At 41.9% G+C, this 16,509-nt stretch overlaps 1 protein-coding gene across 1 annotated transcript in view; it reads right to left on the bottom strand.

The window, feature by feature from the left end:
• The window catches only part of galnt9 (polypeptide N-acetylgalactosaminyltransferase 9), a 115,261-nt gene that overhangs the window by 86,221 nt on the left and 12,531 nt on the right, over positions 1–16,509 (bottom strand). The window contains exon 2 of the mRNA XM_080893759.1: positions 15,211–15,391. Coding sequence (XP_080749885.1) covers positions 15,211–15,391 — 181 coding nt within the window. The remainder of the gene's footprint in view (positions 1–15,210; positions 15,392–16,509) is intronic.

Raw genomic sequence — 16,509 nt, 5'->3', positions numbered from 1 at the left:
TAATTGTTTTGGAACTATTGTTTTGAATTAATTGTACCAGTGTGCAAAACTCTGTTGTAGTGTGTGTGTTTTTGAGGGCTTGTGTTTGATGTCTGAGGGCAAAGTTTGGTTTTTCAGCAAGAGTGAATAGTTTTGAGTGTAGAGCTTCATTTTGACCTGGAAATAGGATGTTTGGGAAATTGAGTGAGATGTTATGGATTTGTGTTTACTGTTGTGAGAATATGAGGCATAGTTTCAAGAAATGTGTTTTAGCAATCGAGAAAAACTGTAATAATGGCTCTGGTCCTTTTAGGTGTTCAGGTAAGCAAGGACAAAGTCATGAGTTACAACCATATCAAAGGCTAAAATGTTCATATCAGAGATGTTCGTGAGTTGAATGTGTTAACATCGGGCTCATTGTTTGCTTCTGCTGGTTGGATTTAAAAAAGAAGTTTTTCCCTTGAGTGAGTAAAATGGTCTGTAAAAGAGGAATTTTCATAGTGCAAACACTTATATTTCTCTCCGATGCACAACTATTTATCTCAAAGGCAGAGGAATAATAAATATTTTAATTTACAAATGACCCAGTTTTCATCTGCAAAAGAAAAGAAACTAAAGATAACAAAGAGACCACATGGAAAAACACACAGCACAGCCAGCCTACCAGAAACTGTAAGTATGACTTTGGTAACATGGAGGGTAAAGTTTGTTGTTATAGTATCCTTTCAGTGCTAATGGTACGATGAAGACAACATATCCTAGTAGAAGCAGGCAGCCAAAAGTCAAACTGACTGCGTTTTATCTCCGTTGTGCGTAATGGGAGAGTGCGTGCTGAATGTGAAGAAGCCAAATACATGAATAATAAAGACTCAATAATAAAGATTGGTATTCTGTGTTCTTCTCAAATGTAGGACCAAATCAGATTCAAAAACAACATACACAAAACGGAGATACAAATGCTAGAAATACTGAGCGAAACAACGATTAGACAATTTAACAAAGTCTTTCACAGCCGTTTTCAGGGAAAATAAAAGGACCTACTCTGGAGTGGGTACTTCTGAGAGTCCCTGAAAACCTCAATGTTGATTGCTTTGACTTGGAACATGTGCCATTTTGAAAAAAAGGGGGAAAAAGCTAAATATTGGAACTAAGATAAAGAAAAACAGACTGCTGCTCATTTAAACATAATACCATCTGCCACAGAGGTGGAGAAAAAAGAAATAACATAAAATGAATGCAGGGTTGCACCTGTCACAAAATGATTACATCACTGTGTGAGTCAGACCGATCTTATACTGCACAGAAAAAGGCTTACAGGGCCAATCAGGGTGTCTGCTCATGGTTCCTGCAGTAGAAAGGCTGTTGATATGTTCGGTGTCCTCCTCCCTCTCCCATTCAGCCTCCTTTCATCCTTCATAACCGCGGAGCCCTCCCTATCCATTTTCAACTTTCTGCCTCCTCCTCACACAGACTCCACAGCAACCCCTTTTGTACATCTGTGATTAGAGTCCTACATCGTGCCGCTACCGAGACTGACCCAATTATTAAAATGATCTGTGCACTAGCGTCACTTGTTCTAAGTTCACACATTCTGTCACGATGCTGAGACTCTCCGCGGCTAATAATAGTTGTTTTCAAGTCTGGCAAACGTCCCTGTCATTTCCGGAAAATACAGTATTCTCTGAAAGACGCACTGCGAGTTTGCAGTAAGAAATAACAGTGTTAACTGGACAGAAGCACTTAAATGATTCCTATGGCAACTGTGAATACACGCAGTCAGCATCTTGCGATTGCCCCCCCCTCCCCCCCCACCCCTCCACACGGCCCCAATTAGGCTCAGAATTCAATGCCTGACAAACACATTTCACTCACATCTGCTTTTATTTCCCCATGTTTCCACGTCCCTAATTCATTATGCGGGGATAATGAGGTGGCTATTATAACTGCTGTGGCTGAATTATTTACAAGAGCAGGAAACACTTGTAGTACTGTTCTGCGTCTGAATATTGATAGAAATGAACTACAGGGTAAACAAAACTATGATTCCCATTTAACTTCAGTAAATCCTTCTCAGCCTTTAAAGTGTTTTGCTAAATACGAAGACGGAGAGGCGCCATCATGCTGACATCATCCTTAGTCGTAAAAACAGTAATGAGAGTGGTGATATTTTCAGTTATCTCTATAGTCATGTAGTCAGACATATTACGACAGGCCACAAATGCTGGGACCTCCCAGATCAGCCGATCTTAGTGCCAGCTCACATTAGCCGATGGCTCAGCTGACGCATCCAATTAGACCTCATCTAGGGTGCACTATTTAAGTTGTTTACCTGTCTTATCTGTAAGCTGGTTACGGCCTGCTATTCCCACTAGATCCAAATATAACTTACTGAAAAGGAAATAACAACTTTCTATTGGCTCTAGTTGTCCTGACTGACAAAATGTCAATCAGGACAAAAAAAGTGAAGAAAAAAAAGGGTATGTCTGCTACTCGTCCACTCTTGCTGTGAGCTACCTCTCTGCTGGTGCTCGGCTTTCTAATACCCCTGTGAACCAGAATGTCACTTTGACTCAGCAGCATCCGTGGGGTCAGGCCACAGAGGGATGGCCACATAGCAGATGGAGCCCTGCATGGTGCTATAGTTACATCCTTGTTCCACCCAGTGGAAGACTCCTGGTGCTCACTGCACAGCCACTGAGTGTCTGTGTGTGTGTGTGTGTGTGTGTGTGTGTGTGTGTGTGTGTGTGTGTGTGTGTGTGTGTGTGTGTGTGTGTGTGTGTTTGTGTGCGTGTTTGCACGAGAGTGAAGAAATTTCTCACCTTTTAACAATGAGAACTGGCAAAGGAAGAAGTAACAAATATGTGGGATGGCACAGCAGATGGCATCTTATTTACTTGTGAAGTTATATAGTAAATGCTTTCCATATCTCTCTAAAATAAATAAATAAATAAAAATATAAAAAAGCATTTCTGAAAGGTCATCTTCTATTTACCTTCATCCACTTTGCATTTTTACTTTGCATATCTGTTGCATGCTCTCCGTATCACATCTTAGTATAGCGAATATAAATTTTGGAAAAAGTTAAACTTTTTAATGCCTCTCAACTTTAAACTGCAAGTTTGAACTGAAGTCTGAGGTCTAAATGCAAAATATCGCATGTGCTATCACTGGACACATAAACTGTTCAGCCACGGCATTAAAAAACAGACGTTTTATGAATGTTAACTATCTTGCTAGAATGTCCAGCTGGCAAACTCATCATTCATGTGACACCTACCTAACACCCACCTAAACATTTCAGCAGGTACCATCCACAGCGATGGTACTCCTGCACAGCGGCACCATCACAGCGCTTTAGCTCTGTTCCTTGAACACATCAGAAAGCTCAAGGGTTTTGACCCAGCCTCCCCAAACTCCCCAGATCCCAGTCCAATCATGCTTTCACTGGATGCGCTGGAACAAGCCCTATTCACTGTCAATTTCCCAGTGACAGACACAACAGGATACCCCATGAGGTCCCAGTCAATTCCCTCATGTGTCACGGCTGTTTTGGCTGCCTACACAATATCAGGTTCTAATATTCTGGCTGATATGTGTAGAAATAAGAAAGAAATAAGGGACAAACATAGAATAAGACTAACCTTATGTCAAAAACAGAGATATGCATAAAGATGGGTAACTCACTCCAAACTCGTCACATGTGGATGCTGCTGGGCGTGACATATAAATGGACAGGATACTGTTGAGTGCAATTTGTGCAGGATTATTGTTGGAAAGAAGCATTTAGAAACGACTTTTCCTAAACATAACAGAGTCGTTTTTAGTGATAAAAACTAAACCAAACAACCAGTGAAAACGAAGAAAAAACCAAAATGACTTGGCCGGCATGATGTTGGATTTCTCTTTTTTAATCTGGGTTTATTTGAGAAGCAACTGTAGTCCTTATGAGATGTTTTTCAATACTGATTTCTTTTTATTCACAGGATTTATAGCCAGCTGAAGCTTCTAGCTGTTCATGTTTGCTTCTCTTGACTTGTAAAGCTTGACGTCACGCTCTGTTATCAACCACACCCTCACCCAAGCCTACATGTATTTGACAGCAGAGCTCATGAAAGGACAACCAAGCCACAGAGAGTGTTTATGATGAAGCGCTCTGTGTATTTTTATGCTTTAAGCTAGATTCTTGTGTTTTGCGTGCGAGTAAATGCACGAACGTTTTGATTGATAACCCCTCCACTGTATCATTGCAGCCCTTCCATGTGCATTTGTGCTCAGAAACTCCTTTGTTCCCTCTCGCAGCTTTCTCTATTGCCTCTCTCAGTCTGCCCTGCCAGGTCTATAAATACAAGGACAAATCTGGCAGTGAGTTTGAGGAGGGTTCTTTTGCGCCGCAGCTCTCCTTTGCAGAGACACAATTAAAGCATGACAAAACAAAGTAATGTATATTTCACCCCTGCCAGTCATATATGCAGTGCAGAGATTGTGTTTAATGAACATTACCAGAGTGATCTTGAAAATGTCACGGGCAGCATGGCTGCTTCTAGTAGAGACGTGGTGCGACAGTGGATTTCAGTGTCGACATCGTAAAGTGATATTGTAGTTCCATTGCCCTAGTTACTGGATCCAATTTAGGGCATCGCTCAACCTTAAATTTGTACCTGTCTAGAGTAGCGGGGAAGCCTTGTAAAGCCGTAACAGGATGAGCGATCGACTCATCTGTTAGTAATGGGACTGAGCTCACTGGCCAGCTCTCATAATTTGACCCGGAACAAGCTTTGACAGAAACAGAGTGCCAGATTAAGATGTATTCCTATCACACCTCCCCCTTTTCTCCTTCTCCAGCGGCCTGCAGCCCCAGCCACTCCATCTGACTTTTTCCCCGCTGGCTGCTCTTATTTGCTGTGTAATTTCACATTAACCTCCCATAACCCGCGCATTGCAGGCAACACCAAAGCAACTTTCCAATCTGCGAACACTCCTCCCTGAAAGATAATAGTTTGCTTTGTCATTTTTCTGCCCCCCACCAACGCTCCACTCACGCCGACCCCCACCCGCCATCCGGGCGATAAACTGTAACACTGGAAAGAGCATCAATTTGCAGCAGGAGCTTCTGCACCACGGAGACCTTATGATCCCATTCTGCAGTATCAGACGCTTAGGAGATGAGGTAAGCCTGTTTCTTCAGCCTCCCTTGCTGGTTATCACCCTCCCACAGGCGGGCAAACAGAAGATGTGGGGTCCTCAGGGAAGAAGGGCACGCGTTACGCTTCGATACGGTTTTAGTTTTAACGGCTATTTTGACAAAACAGAAATCAAATCAGCAAAGTGACAGTAAAGATAGAGGTGAGATTCGGAGTAAATGAATAAAAATCCTCACGTATAACAGGAGGGTATATATATATATATATATATATATATATATATATATATATATATATATATATATATATATGTTTGTTTGTTTTCTGGGCATCAGTAATCTCTCTAGCTTGTCTGCCTTTATCGCTTTGTTCTCCACAGCCCAATGAGCTGTTATACTTAAGCCTCCCAAGGACAGCGAATGGCAGGTACAAAGTCACATAAAATAGAGCCTACTTAAGTCCTTTGGTATTTCAGTTAAGAATGTCACTTGCAGAAAGAAGGGCAGAGAGAAGAAATACAGATTAGCAGGTGGCGAGCGGGGATTACAGGTTTTTGTGAGAGACACAAACGCTGCTGTATTATTATGAATTGGTTTTGCTGTCGACAGGCAGGTTTAAAAAGAGAAGGCTTGGAAATGTGTCGATTCTTTTGGTTATGGTGATGGACTTTGCTTCCCTGTAGTCATCAAAGTCCTCTCTGCTCAATGGCTTCTGCTCAATTAAAAGCCCATTAGACAGGAGGTGCCTGGTTCCTGCATTTAACCTCACTTCGGTACTGCGGCAGTCACCTTTTGCCGGCAGGATATAATTACTGAATCTGAATTAGAAATCAGAAATATGTAACTCCGTACAAGGATGGTGCAGCCACCTAAAGCAGGAAGCCAGTGGTCCTTTCTTTAATAGGTTTTTATACCTGAACCTTCCCATACATTTCTGTGAGCTTTCCTGATGCAGCAATCACTAAACTCTCTGAAACAGACAAACTTACAAACTTTGTCACTCTGACAAACAAATCTGTTCAACTTCCTAGGCTTAATCAACACCTCTCAATTGCTGTATAAGAATTGTGTTTTGTTAGTGAGCAAGTTTAATCGAGAAGAACAAGTGAAACAAAATATTCCACCAAGTGGACCTGGGAGGGAAAAAGACGCAAGCAGTTCCTTCAGCAATATTATGTTGGGGGAGAAAATGTGTCAGCAAAGCTGCACACACTACAGTACAAGCTGTGGTCCAATGTGGATTTAATTTTACATTTTAATTTAATAATTTCTCAGTGTAAAAATGTATAACTTTCCATAACAATAGATAATTTGAAAGGGGATTTGAGAATCACAGAGATAATAGATCAGACGATGGGTGTAGTAGAGGTTGGAACTAGAAAGGCCTCGAGGAAGCGGTCTTTATGTTTATCTCTTTCAGTAAACTGCAGATCATCATTATAATGTCAATCAATATAACTGTCTCTCAATAAGATACACAGACTACAAGTTAACTAAGATGAAGACCTTCATGCATTTATAAATTTTGTTCATGATCAAGTTTGAGAAAACTGGTGTTTGAAGCAATACGTCTTCACAAGTGGAACAGAGCCAGTGGGTGCTACATGGATAGCCGAGAGTGTCTCCCTTTAAAAAAAACAACAACCTAACAGGTCATTTATTCAATCAAGTTATCACAGCACATAATTATATTCATTGAGACAGTTCACAAAAGCAACCATTATAAGCAGAGATGGGCAGTAACGTGTTACTGTAATCTGATTACTTTTTTCAGGTAACAAGTGAAGTAAGGGATTACTATTGCAAAAACGGTAATTAGATTACCGTTACTTTCCCGTAGGAACGCTGCGTTACTGCGTTACTAAAACCGTGATTTTTTTGCGAGAATGTCTCATGACAGTGACGTAAGCGAGTGCGCCAATAGAGACAACAGCTGTGTGCAGATCAACAATGGATCATATATCGAGTGTGGGAGAGAGTATGAGCGTGCAGCGTTTAAAGCGTGGAAGTACTGACCTTACTTTGAGTTTGATTCCATAAAAAGTGACAAAAACATTAGTGTCCGTTGTGCATGGGAAGAAAACTTCTTTTTACAGCGAAAACAAGCACCGAGTAGCTACGACGTAATGGGAAACTCACAGAGAAACTCGCGGATTCTTCCACTGACCGCTGCGGCACACCTGCACCAGGGTAAACCTCCGCCTGCCCCACTCCTGCTTTACAAATTCAAATTCAAATTCAAATTTTATTTGTCACACACACACAACCATACACAGTATGACATGGGGGTGAAATGCTTGTAGCTGTACAATGCCCGACCATTAAATGACAGAAGAAAAGTTTTACAATATTTACAATTTACTACAAAAATTGACAAATTAACTTAGGAATTTACAGTAAAGAATGTGCAAATAGCAGAAGAGATTATAAAGATAAGGATTATAAATTATAGGAATTATAGGATTATAGGAAATGTGTGGTGGTGCGTGTGGTGACGTGTGTGAGAGTCCAGTCTTATAGTGACGTGTTTGGGAGAGTCCAGTCCTACACCTGGTTCAGGCCCCGAATAGCCTGGGGGAAGAAGCTCCTCCTCATTCTCTCTGTTTTGGCCTTAAGGGAGCGGAAGCGCTTCCCAGACCTCAACAGTGAGAAGAGTCCATTGTTGGGATGGGAGAGGTCCATCATAATCTTCCTAGCTTTGGACTTGCACCGCTTGGTGTAGATGGACAGCAGGTCAGGGAGCTCTGATTGAATGATGCGTTCTGCCGAGCGCACCACCCTTTGCAGATCTCGTCTGTCCTGCTTGGTGCTGTTCCCAAACCAGGTGCAGATGTTTGACGTCAGGACGCTCTCGATGGTGCAGGAGTAGAAGTTCTTGAGCACCTTCAGTGGCAGATGGAAGTCTCTAAGTCTTCTGAGGAAGAAGAGACGCTGACGGGCTTTCTTAACCAGGATGTTGATGTGACAGGACCATGACAGGTCCTGAGTGATGTGGACACCCAGGTATCGGAAACTGTCCACTCTCTCCACTGGCGTGCCACTGATGATGAGGGGTTTGTAATTCCTCGCCTGCTTTGTAGTGAAGTCCACGATCAGCTCCTTAGTCTTGCTGATGTTTAGGAGGAGGTTATTCTCCTGGCACCAGGTCTCCAGGTTCCTAATCTCCTCCAGGTAGGCCGTCTCGATGTTGTCGGAGATCAGGCCCACAACAGCAGTGTCGTCAGCAAACTTGACAATGGAGGTGGTGTCGGATGTGGCTACACAGTCATAAGTGTATAGTGAGTACAGCAGGGGGCTTCAAACACAGCCCTGAGGCACTCCAGTGCTGAGTGAGATGGAGGGGGAGACTTGTTTTCCTACCCTCACTGATTGGGGTCTGTCTGTGAGGAAGTTGAGGATCCACTGACACAGTGATGAGCTGAGTCCTAGATCCGTCAACTTGGTGAAAAGCTTAGAGGGAATTATTGTGTTGAATGCTGAACTGTAGTCCACGAACAGCATCCTAACATAATTCCCTCTGCCAGTGTCCAGGTGACTCAGGGATGTGTGGAGCAGGTGAGATATGGCATCGTCTGTGGAACGATTAGTCCGGTAAGCAAACTGAAGTGAGTCGATGGTGGGAGGAAGTGAAGAAGTGATGTGATCTCTCATCAGTCTTTCAAAACACTTCATCACAATTGAAGTCAGTGCTACTGGACGGTAGTCATTGTGGCAAGCGGGCTGTTGTTTCTTTGGAACAGGGACAATAATGGACTGTTTGAAGCACGTGGGAACCACAGCTTGGGCCAGGGAGAGGTTGAAGATCTCCGTGAACACCGGTGCTAGTTGATCAGCGCAGGCTCTAAGGACCCGGTCAGGGATTGCATCTGGTCCTGCTGCCTTCCTGGTGTTCACCCTCCTGAAGGTGTTCCTCACGGCATGCTCTGTGATGACGAATGCATTTTCTTCACTGGTGCACTCCGAGCGCGCGCAGCCTTTTGTTGTTTTAATTGCTGCGGCGTCGAAGCGAGCATAAAACGTGTTCAGCTCATCAGCCAGTGAAGCATCGGCATTCATCATTGAAGAAGCTGGTCGTTTATAGTCCATTATAGTCCGCAGTCCTTTCCACAGGCTCCTAGAGTCGCACTGTCGTAGCTGTGACTCTAGTTTTTCCCCGTAGCTCCGCTTTGCCTTTCGGACCGCGCTGCGCACGTTGTAGGACGCAGCCTTGTATAGGTCCATATTACCGGAGACAAGCCCTTCATTGTAGGCAGCGGTGCGTGATCTCAGAGCGTCGCGGATGTTTTTATCCACCCACGGCTTCTGGTTGGGAAACGTTCGGATGATAGTTCTTTCGGCTGTGTCGTCCGCTAGTTTCCCGATAAATCCCACAACCGCTTCCGTAAACATGTTGATGTCATCAGAGCTGCGCCGAAACATGTCCCAGTCTGCGTCATCCAGTGCGTCCTGCAGCGCGGCCACCGATTGGTCCGTCCAGCGAGCGACCTCCCTCCTGATTGGTGGTTGCTGCTTTAGCCTTTGTTTGTAAGCTGGTATGAGGAAGATGGCGGAATGGTCCGATTTTCCAAATGCCGGCAGGGGTTGAGCCTTGTAACAGTTCTTGAACGGGGTGTAGCAGTGGTCTAATGTCCTCGTGCCCCGGGTGGGGCAGTTGATGTGCTGGTGAAGGTTGTGAAATGTCCGTTTGAGATTCACTCTGTTAAAATCTCCCATAACAATGAGTGCGGCATCTCGGTGAAGTGTTTGTTGATGTGTGAGAGCCTCATGTAGCTCACATAAGGCAGTGTCCGAGTCCGCGTGAGGCGGAATGTAAACAGTGCAGGCAATGACCGCAGTGAATTCCCGAGGGAGATAGAAAGGGCGACACTTAACGATCAAAATCTCCAGATTGGGCGAGCAAGAGCGTGTGAGTGGGGAGATGTTTGTGCTGTCGCACCATCTGTTGTTCACCATCAAACACACTCCACCACCTCTTTTCTTCCCCGACTCCATTGTCCTGTCCATGCGGTAAACCGAAAAGAACCCCGTCGGCTGCACGGCGTGGTCTGGTATCGCTGGGTTCAGCCAAGTCTCGGTGAAGCAGAGGAGGTTGCAGTCCCGAATGTCTCTCTGGAACTTGATTCTGGCTCTGAGGTCATCAAGCTTGTTCTCGATGGATTGAACATTGGCTAGCAGGATACTGGGCATGGGTGCGTGGTGTGCGCGAGCCCGTAGCCTGTTCCTGATGCCGGCTCTTTTACCTCGAGGCCGACGCTTAGGGTCGCGTCCTTTGTTCTCTCTCAGGATCTCCTTTGGCCAGGTTGGGTCCAGAGTTAAACATGGTGAAATGTTCGTGTACTGCAGACCAATAGAAACCAAAGTGTCTCTACTGTAGCGGATTTGTGTGTTTTGCATGATGCCCATGCAAGATTATCGCAGATATAGCAAAAAGTGACGAAAAACTGCAAAAAGTGGAGAAGTTAGGGCAGAGCATCCAGCACGGCAGCCAACCTCACCGGCGCCATTTTGTCTTAGTACAGGTGAAAATAGAGCAACAGGACCGCTGAGTCTTTGATGTGATTTATTTTCTGCTGTTTTACTTGCATCCATTTGAAAGAGTGAGTGTAAACACACAAAAAAAATTATGTGCTGGAATGTGCAGAAAATAAGTTTAAATATTAAACAAATTTCTTCCAGTCAGAGAATGTTGCATATAATTAAATGTTTGCTTGATGCATAAAGTTAAAAGATTAAAACTAATAAAACAAGTTTTAAAAAGAGACTTTTCCATTTGATTACATTTTGTATGATGAATTATGCAGAAAAAGTAGAACTGGGCTGAAAGATCTATCGCTTTATCACCTACTCAGGTTGTAAATTGTGTTTTTAAAAAGTAACTAAGTAACTAAGTAACTAAGTAATTAATTACTTTTGAAAATAGATAATCAGTAAAGTAACGGGATTACTTTTTGGGGGAAGTAATCGGTAATTAGTTACTGATTACTTTTTTCAAGTAACTTGACCAACACTGATTATAAGTATGGTCAGCGAAAAGAAGGTGAAGTGGTTACACAAGAGTCCATGTAGGGAGCATACAAAGATGAGGTTACAATGTGTTGTACTTTAAGACAGGAGACCCTTGAAACTTATTTATTGCATCTATAAAAGTGAAAATCTTGTATTTTTTTTTACTGTTTTTTAATCAACCTAATGTATATTGTTTTTGAATCTGCAACCAAACAGAAATGAAACAGATACATGAATATTATTCCCATACAGTATTTCCTAACATTTGATCTATATAGTCTACCACTGGTATGATTCAAGGCATGCTTCTATTGGTTGTGACAGGTGACTGACACACTGTATGGCTAACCCTATGTCATGTTACTAATACAGTCAAAAGAAGTGATATGCGTGTCAGTGTTTAGACAGTTTTGCTGAAAATGTAATTTCTGTCACAAAAAGACCCCAAAGCACGCCAAACTTTACTGCTTCATAGGTTCTGTCCTCTGATCCTAAAACAAGCTCAGGAGCTGCAAATGCAGTAAAAAAAAAGATTCAGCATTATTCATTATCATAATTATTGCATCATTAAACTGCAACTCAACCTTCAACAACGAGTAACAATTACCAGGTAGAAACATGAGGCAAAAAGTCTTTTATCATAATATTAACACGTGATAGTTGCGAGATGTTAATAATTTTAATTTCATTTAATAACTGTAATCACACGCTGCAGAGAAACAATAAGTACCTACTACTTTCTGATTTGTGGGTTGATGTATACAATGTTCTCCAGGTCACTGCTCATATAAGTTCATTAGATTTAGTGTACATTACAGCAACTGAAGTCTTAGTCATACAACCAGCTCTAGATTAGCTTTGGTGTCACATCACTTTAAAAGGGGGACTAGAACAAGGTCTCTGCGCTAAAGCAGTGCAGCTGTGAAGTCCGAGGCAGAAATCTCCTCAAAGGCTTTGTACGAGCCTTAAAAAAGCTGAAAACTTCTGGACAAAAACACTAGAAAGACAACGTGTGAAGGCAGCAAAGAAATCCACAATCACTAGTGCCACAACAATGCTGGCTGTTGCAGTGTTGTGTTGATTGCACACACAATATTTTATCCCTCCAAACAATTCTTTCACATGCTCAGAGCACCGCTTTGATGTTTCTATTGTTCTCCAAAGTGCGACTTCAGTGACATAAACAGAAAAGGAAAAAAAAAACTGCATTCACTTTCCACTGCATTGATTTTCATGCAGTTTCTAAAATAAAATAAAAATGACAAAAGCTGTATCTAGTTTGACATTGTGTATTTATTTTTGGAGTCTGAGAATGTCTTTGTGTATATGGGTATATGAGGGTGAAGAATTGTGAAAATACATGCATTTATATAAGGACACATAAACACAGGTAGAGAAAGAGGAAAGCGGAGGAAGACAAGCTGTCAGAATCTGGTCCATGATGGAAGTAGCACAAAATCCAAACACCAATAAGCATCTGAATAGGGGGTCATATGATTGTTGGGTTTTTCTCTGTATCTATGAAGCGCCTTGAGGCGACTTTTGTTGTGATTTTGCACTATATAAATAAAATTGAATTGAATTGAATTGAATACTAACACTAATAAAGGCAGCATCATTTGAAACTGGAAACCAAACCATCCACACACACACACACTTTTTTTTATATCTTGCAGCCTCCAACAACCAGCCAACCCTTTTAATTAAAAAAAAACAAAACCTTTCGTAAAACCTCTCTATTCCAGAGGCTGTCCTAGCTAACGTTATTAATTAAAAAGCTCTTTTTAACCCAATCTCCTCCTTCCCACTCCTCTCTTGTCTAATTTTTCTGGGTGTGAAAAAGAACTTAAAACAAAGCAGCATGGATGAAATCATTAGCTATCCACACTAAAATCCTCTCTGGGCTGTCAAATTTCCTCTCTGTGTTTCCGCCTGTCACCATTGTTCTTTGACATTGTCTGATATCAACACCACTGACAGCCCCGATTATCCCCCAAAACCCAAGCCATCTCCTCCACCTCCTATTGTTTCACAACTATAATTCACTTTCTAAATATAAAATATAACTTCAAAAAAGGAAAATTAAGGCTCTTCGTTGGGTGTCAGCTGGGTTTCTTTTGCAAAGAAAATAAAATCTACATTTTAACATTAAAACAGCTCAAATGTTGCTTTCATCTTATTGCACTTCCTGTCATATTAGGGATGTCTAGCAATGTGCTTTCATGTCACTTCCCATAAATACAGTAGAAATGTACTTTTTTGCAAAATTATATTATATATTACTAGGAAACAAAAGTAGCTGGATTATGAGGCTCCCCATTTAAATTCGGGGCAAGTTTACTACATGCCATGTGCTAATAGGACATTCAGTGCAGTCAGTGCAAAATTAATGATATAAACCACAGTATTTCTCCCGCTGGTTGCCATTAAATTTACAAGAGTGACATTCGCAGTTTTCTATTTAATATGAAAACTGGCATGAGACAGTTTCTGGCCTACATGACACCTCCTCAACTTGCCTACAGCAGGTACTAAGTACAGAGGGTCCAGTGTCTTGTGGAAGAAGTCCTGAAAATACATAATAGTACACTTTGATGGAACATGCTGCGTCTCACCTTAAGCTTATACGTGCATGCTGGCAGTGGAATTGGCTTTTTATCTTGACGTGATTAGCTAGTTTCTTTCCAAAACCTCCTTCAATTCCTAATATTAAGCAATCACTGAGAAACTACTGAAGGTTAAAAATGGTCCAAATTCTTTTGACTCCAGTGAAATGATCACTGTGCCATTTTTTCCAGGTGTAACAACAAAGCATAATGTCCAGGCATACACTAAAAAGACGATTTGGTAGCTTGAGTTCGTTAGATGTTACGTCAGCTAGCTAATTGACATCAAAGATTATATAACGTCAGAAAACCAAAAAAAAATAAAAATGTACAGCACTGCTACATCTATCGATCTAAAAAAATATGAGCTAAAACTATATAACAGCATGCTATAGAGGCTTAGTTAAGTTCGGCTAGTTCATATATAATGATCTGTTACCTCATTGCTAGCTTCCACAGACTCTATGCATCCATCCATTTTCTTCTGCTTCAGAGGTGCTCGAGAGGTGTGGTACACCCTGGACAGTTTGCCAGTCTATTGCATGACTATATATAAAATCTGTGTAATCTACAGAGCTATTATATGGCTAATATACATTTACAGTTAAATTGCTCTCAAAAGCAAACATGCTAAAGGTTGCTGCACCTGGGTCCCTGAACAGCACAGACCAATACCATTTTATGGCAGGAAAAAAAGACACAAAACAGGAAAAACATCAGCTAAGGTGAAGATCCAGGGGGTCAGTATTTAATATGTGGAAATGCTACAACTTAGCCTAAGACTGCTTCTTTCTGAGGTGTTTAAATTTTTGATGTTCAGGACAGAGTGAGCCTGGAGGCTGTAGTGTACACTGTGAGCTTTTAAACCCTTAGCTTAAAGACATGCTACACAGAAATACTGCTGACACAAAGCTGTCTATTCAAAAACATCTAAAACAGTGGAGGCCTGCACCCAGAAGCTGAGTCAACTCATATGGCCGCTATTCGTTTTACTGCTGCATGCATGAAAAAGAAAATATGTAAAAGTAAGAACACATCCACATGTGACTTTCTGACTTGAAGAAAGTATTACAAAGACATGACTGTTCCCTGCACTTTTGACCTCACCTGAACCTGCAAGAAGCTCTTGCAAAATCCACTAATCCTCAGGCTCAGGCTATATTTGTACAGTTTATCAATTCTAACACTAGTTGCATGGTGGTCTGTTTCAACTTTGCACAGTAAATGTCGCAGAGGATAAGCAAAACATAAATAAATAAATAAAAGAAGTGGATGAGGATAAATGCACAGTGCACTCAATGATAATGTAAGTTCTGCCTTACATTTCATGCAGTAAAAAAATAAAGCCAACCAAACCTAAAACAAGTCTTTTTTTGAAGGCTACAGAGCCAGCCACAGGGGGAAAGAAACAGGTGTAGAGCTGTAGCTGGAAGAAGAATGTACATGACATAAAATGAGCAGAAACACAGGCAGACATACTTCTTAGGCCTGTAGTCTGGGATGCTCCTGTCCAGGGAGATACGATCACTGAGCTGAGCATTGTAGCCATACTCCTCGTACTTCCTCTCGACATCGCGGCTATCTTCTCCCAGAGTGGCAGCAGCTCCCCCCTGGCCGAGGCCTCCGGGCCCTTCTACCAGCCCCATGGGCTTTGCTAAACCTGCCAAGAAAATAACACATGCGACAGACAATTATACAGATGTAGCCATGAATTCCAACACAGAGCAGACATAGAGAGGTGAGAAGAGGGGGCAGGTGATTGACATTGCCTAGCAGTGTGAAGAAACTGGTGCACAGCAGCTCTGAGACCCAGGAATCCATAGGGTACCATTACAGTGTCTGTCAATGAAGAAGCTGCAAAACACCCACACCGACACACCGTCACAGGGAAGAGCGAAGAAGAGCTGAAGCTGAGAGACACCGTGGCAGAACGGCCAACTCTACAACAGACACCAGACAGAATTTATACACAACTTTAGGTCACATATGGAACAGCGGGCATGAAACTGTCAGTGGTTAATCAAGTGTGAAAGGAAAAACTCTCTGAAACCCACACTGAGAAGGATAATGATTATAGTTTTACCTGGGTTGCAGATGCGTTTTGTACAAGTTACCATTTTATTAATGCATATCACTTTGATGTCATCAAATCAAAGCTCCGTATTACAAAGCTAGATGTGCATTGTCTTTTTGTTTGTACATTCAGATTAAAATGTTCCTCCTTTTATTGTTAAAAGGCTCTCGATTCAGTGTTTGACAGACAACAAAATAAATAAATAAAAACCTAAAATTACTACTACAGAGACAACAGATAGAGTTTAGAATTTTGTGAATAACTCTCCCTGGATCTAATTATTGTGTGGATGCCTTTTTAACAACATCCAAAACACAATATGCTCCAGATAAATATGCAGGATGCGCTTTAAAAACATCAGCACCACATCATAAACAACTTTAAAAAAATCATGACAACAGAGATGGATCAGACTTTGGAGGATCCTTCATCGGGACCTCCTTGAGACTCCAGTGAGAAACGCAGTCGGCAAATCACTTTCAGATACTTGTTTCTTTGCTTTTTAAAACAGCAGGACTTTCAATAGTGTTAATTTGACCAAATTCGTGTGTCTTTAAACCCCTCACATCTTAGAGTTCTGGGATTTCTTTTCAGTTATTATAAACTATCAATGGTTTTCACGCTTCTTGCAAACCATTGCACTAGTCTGCAGTTTTCAGACTTCAGAAGCATTCCTTTTCCTCCCCATATTGCATGAGAACTCA

The sequence above is a fragment of the Rhamphochromis sp. 'chilingali' genome, assembly GCF_963969265.1.
Source record: "Rhamphochromis sp. 'chilingali' genome assembly, chromosome: 10".
In the NCBI taxonomy this organism is placed as follows: domain Eukaryota; kingdom Metazoa; phylum Chordata; class Actinopteri; order Cichliformes; family Cichlidae; genus Rhamphochromis; species Rhamphochromis sp. 'chilingali'.
The sequence above is the reverse complement of the archived record's forward strand: the minus strand, read 5'-3'. Positions and strand labels throughout refer to the sequence as shown.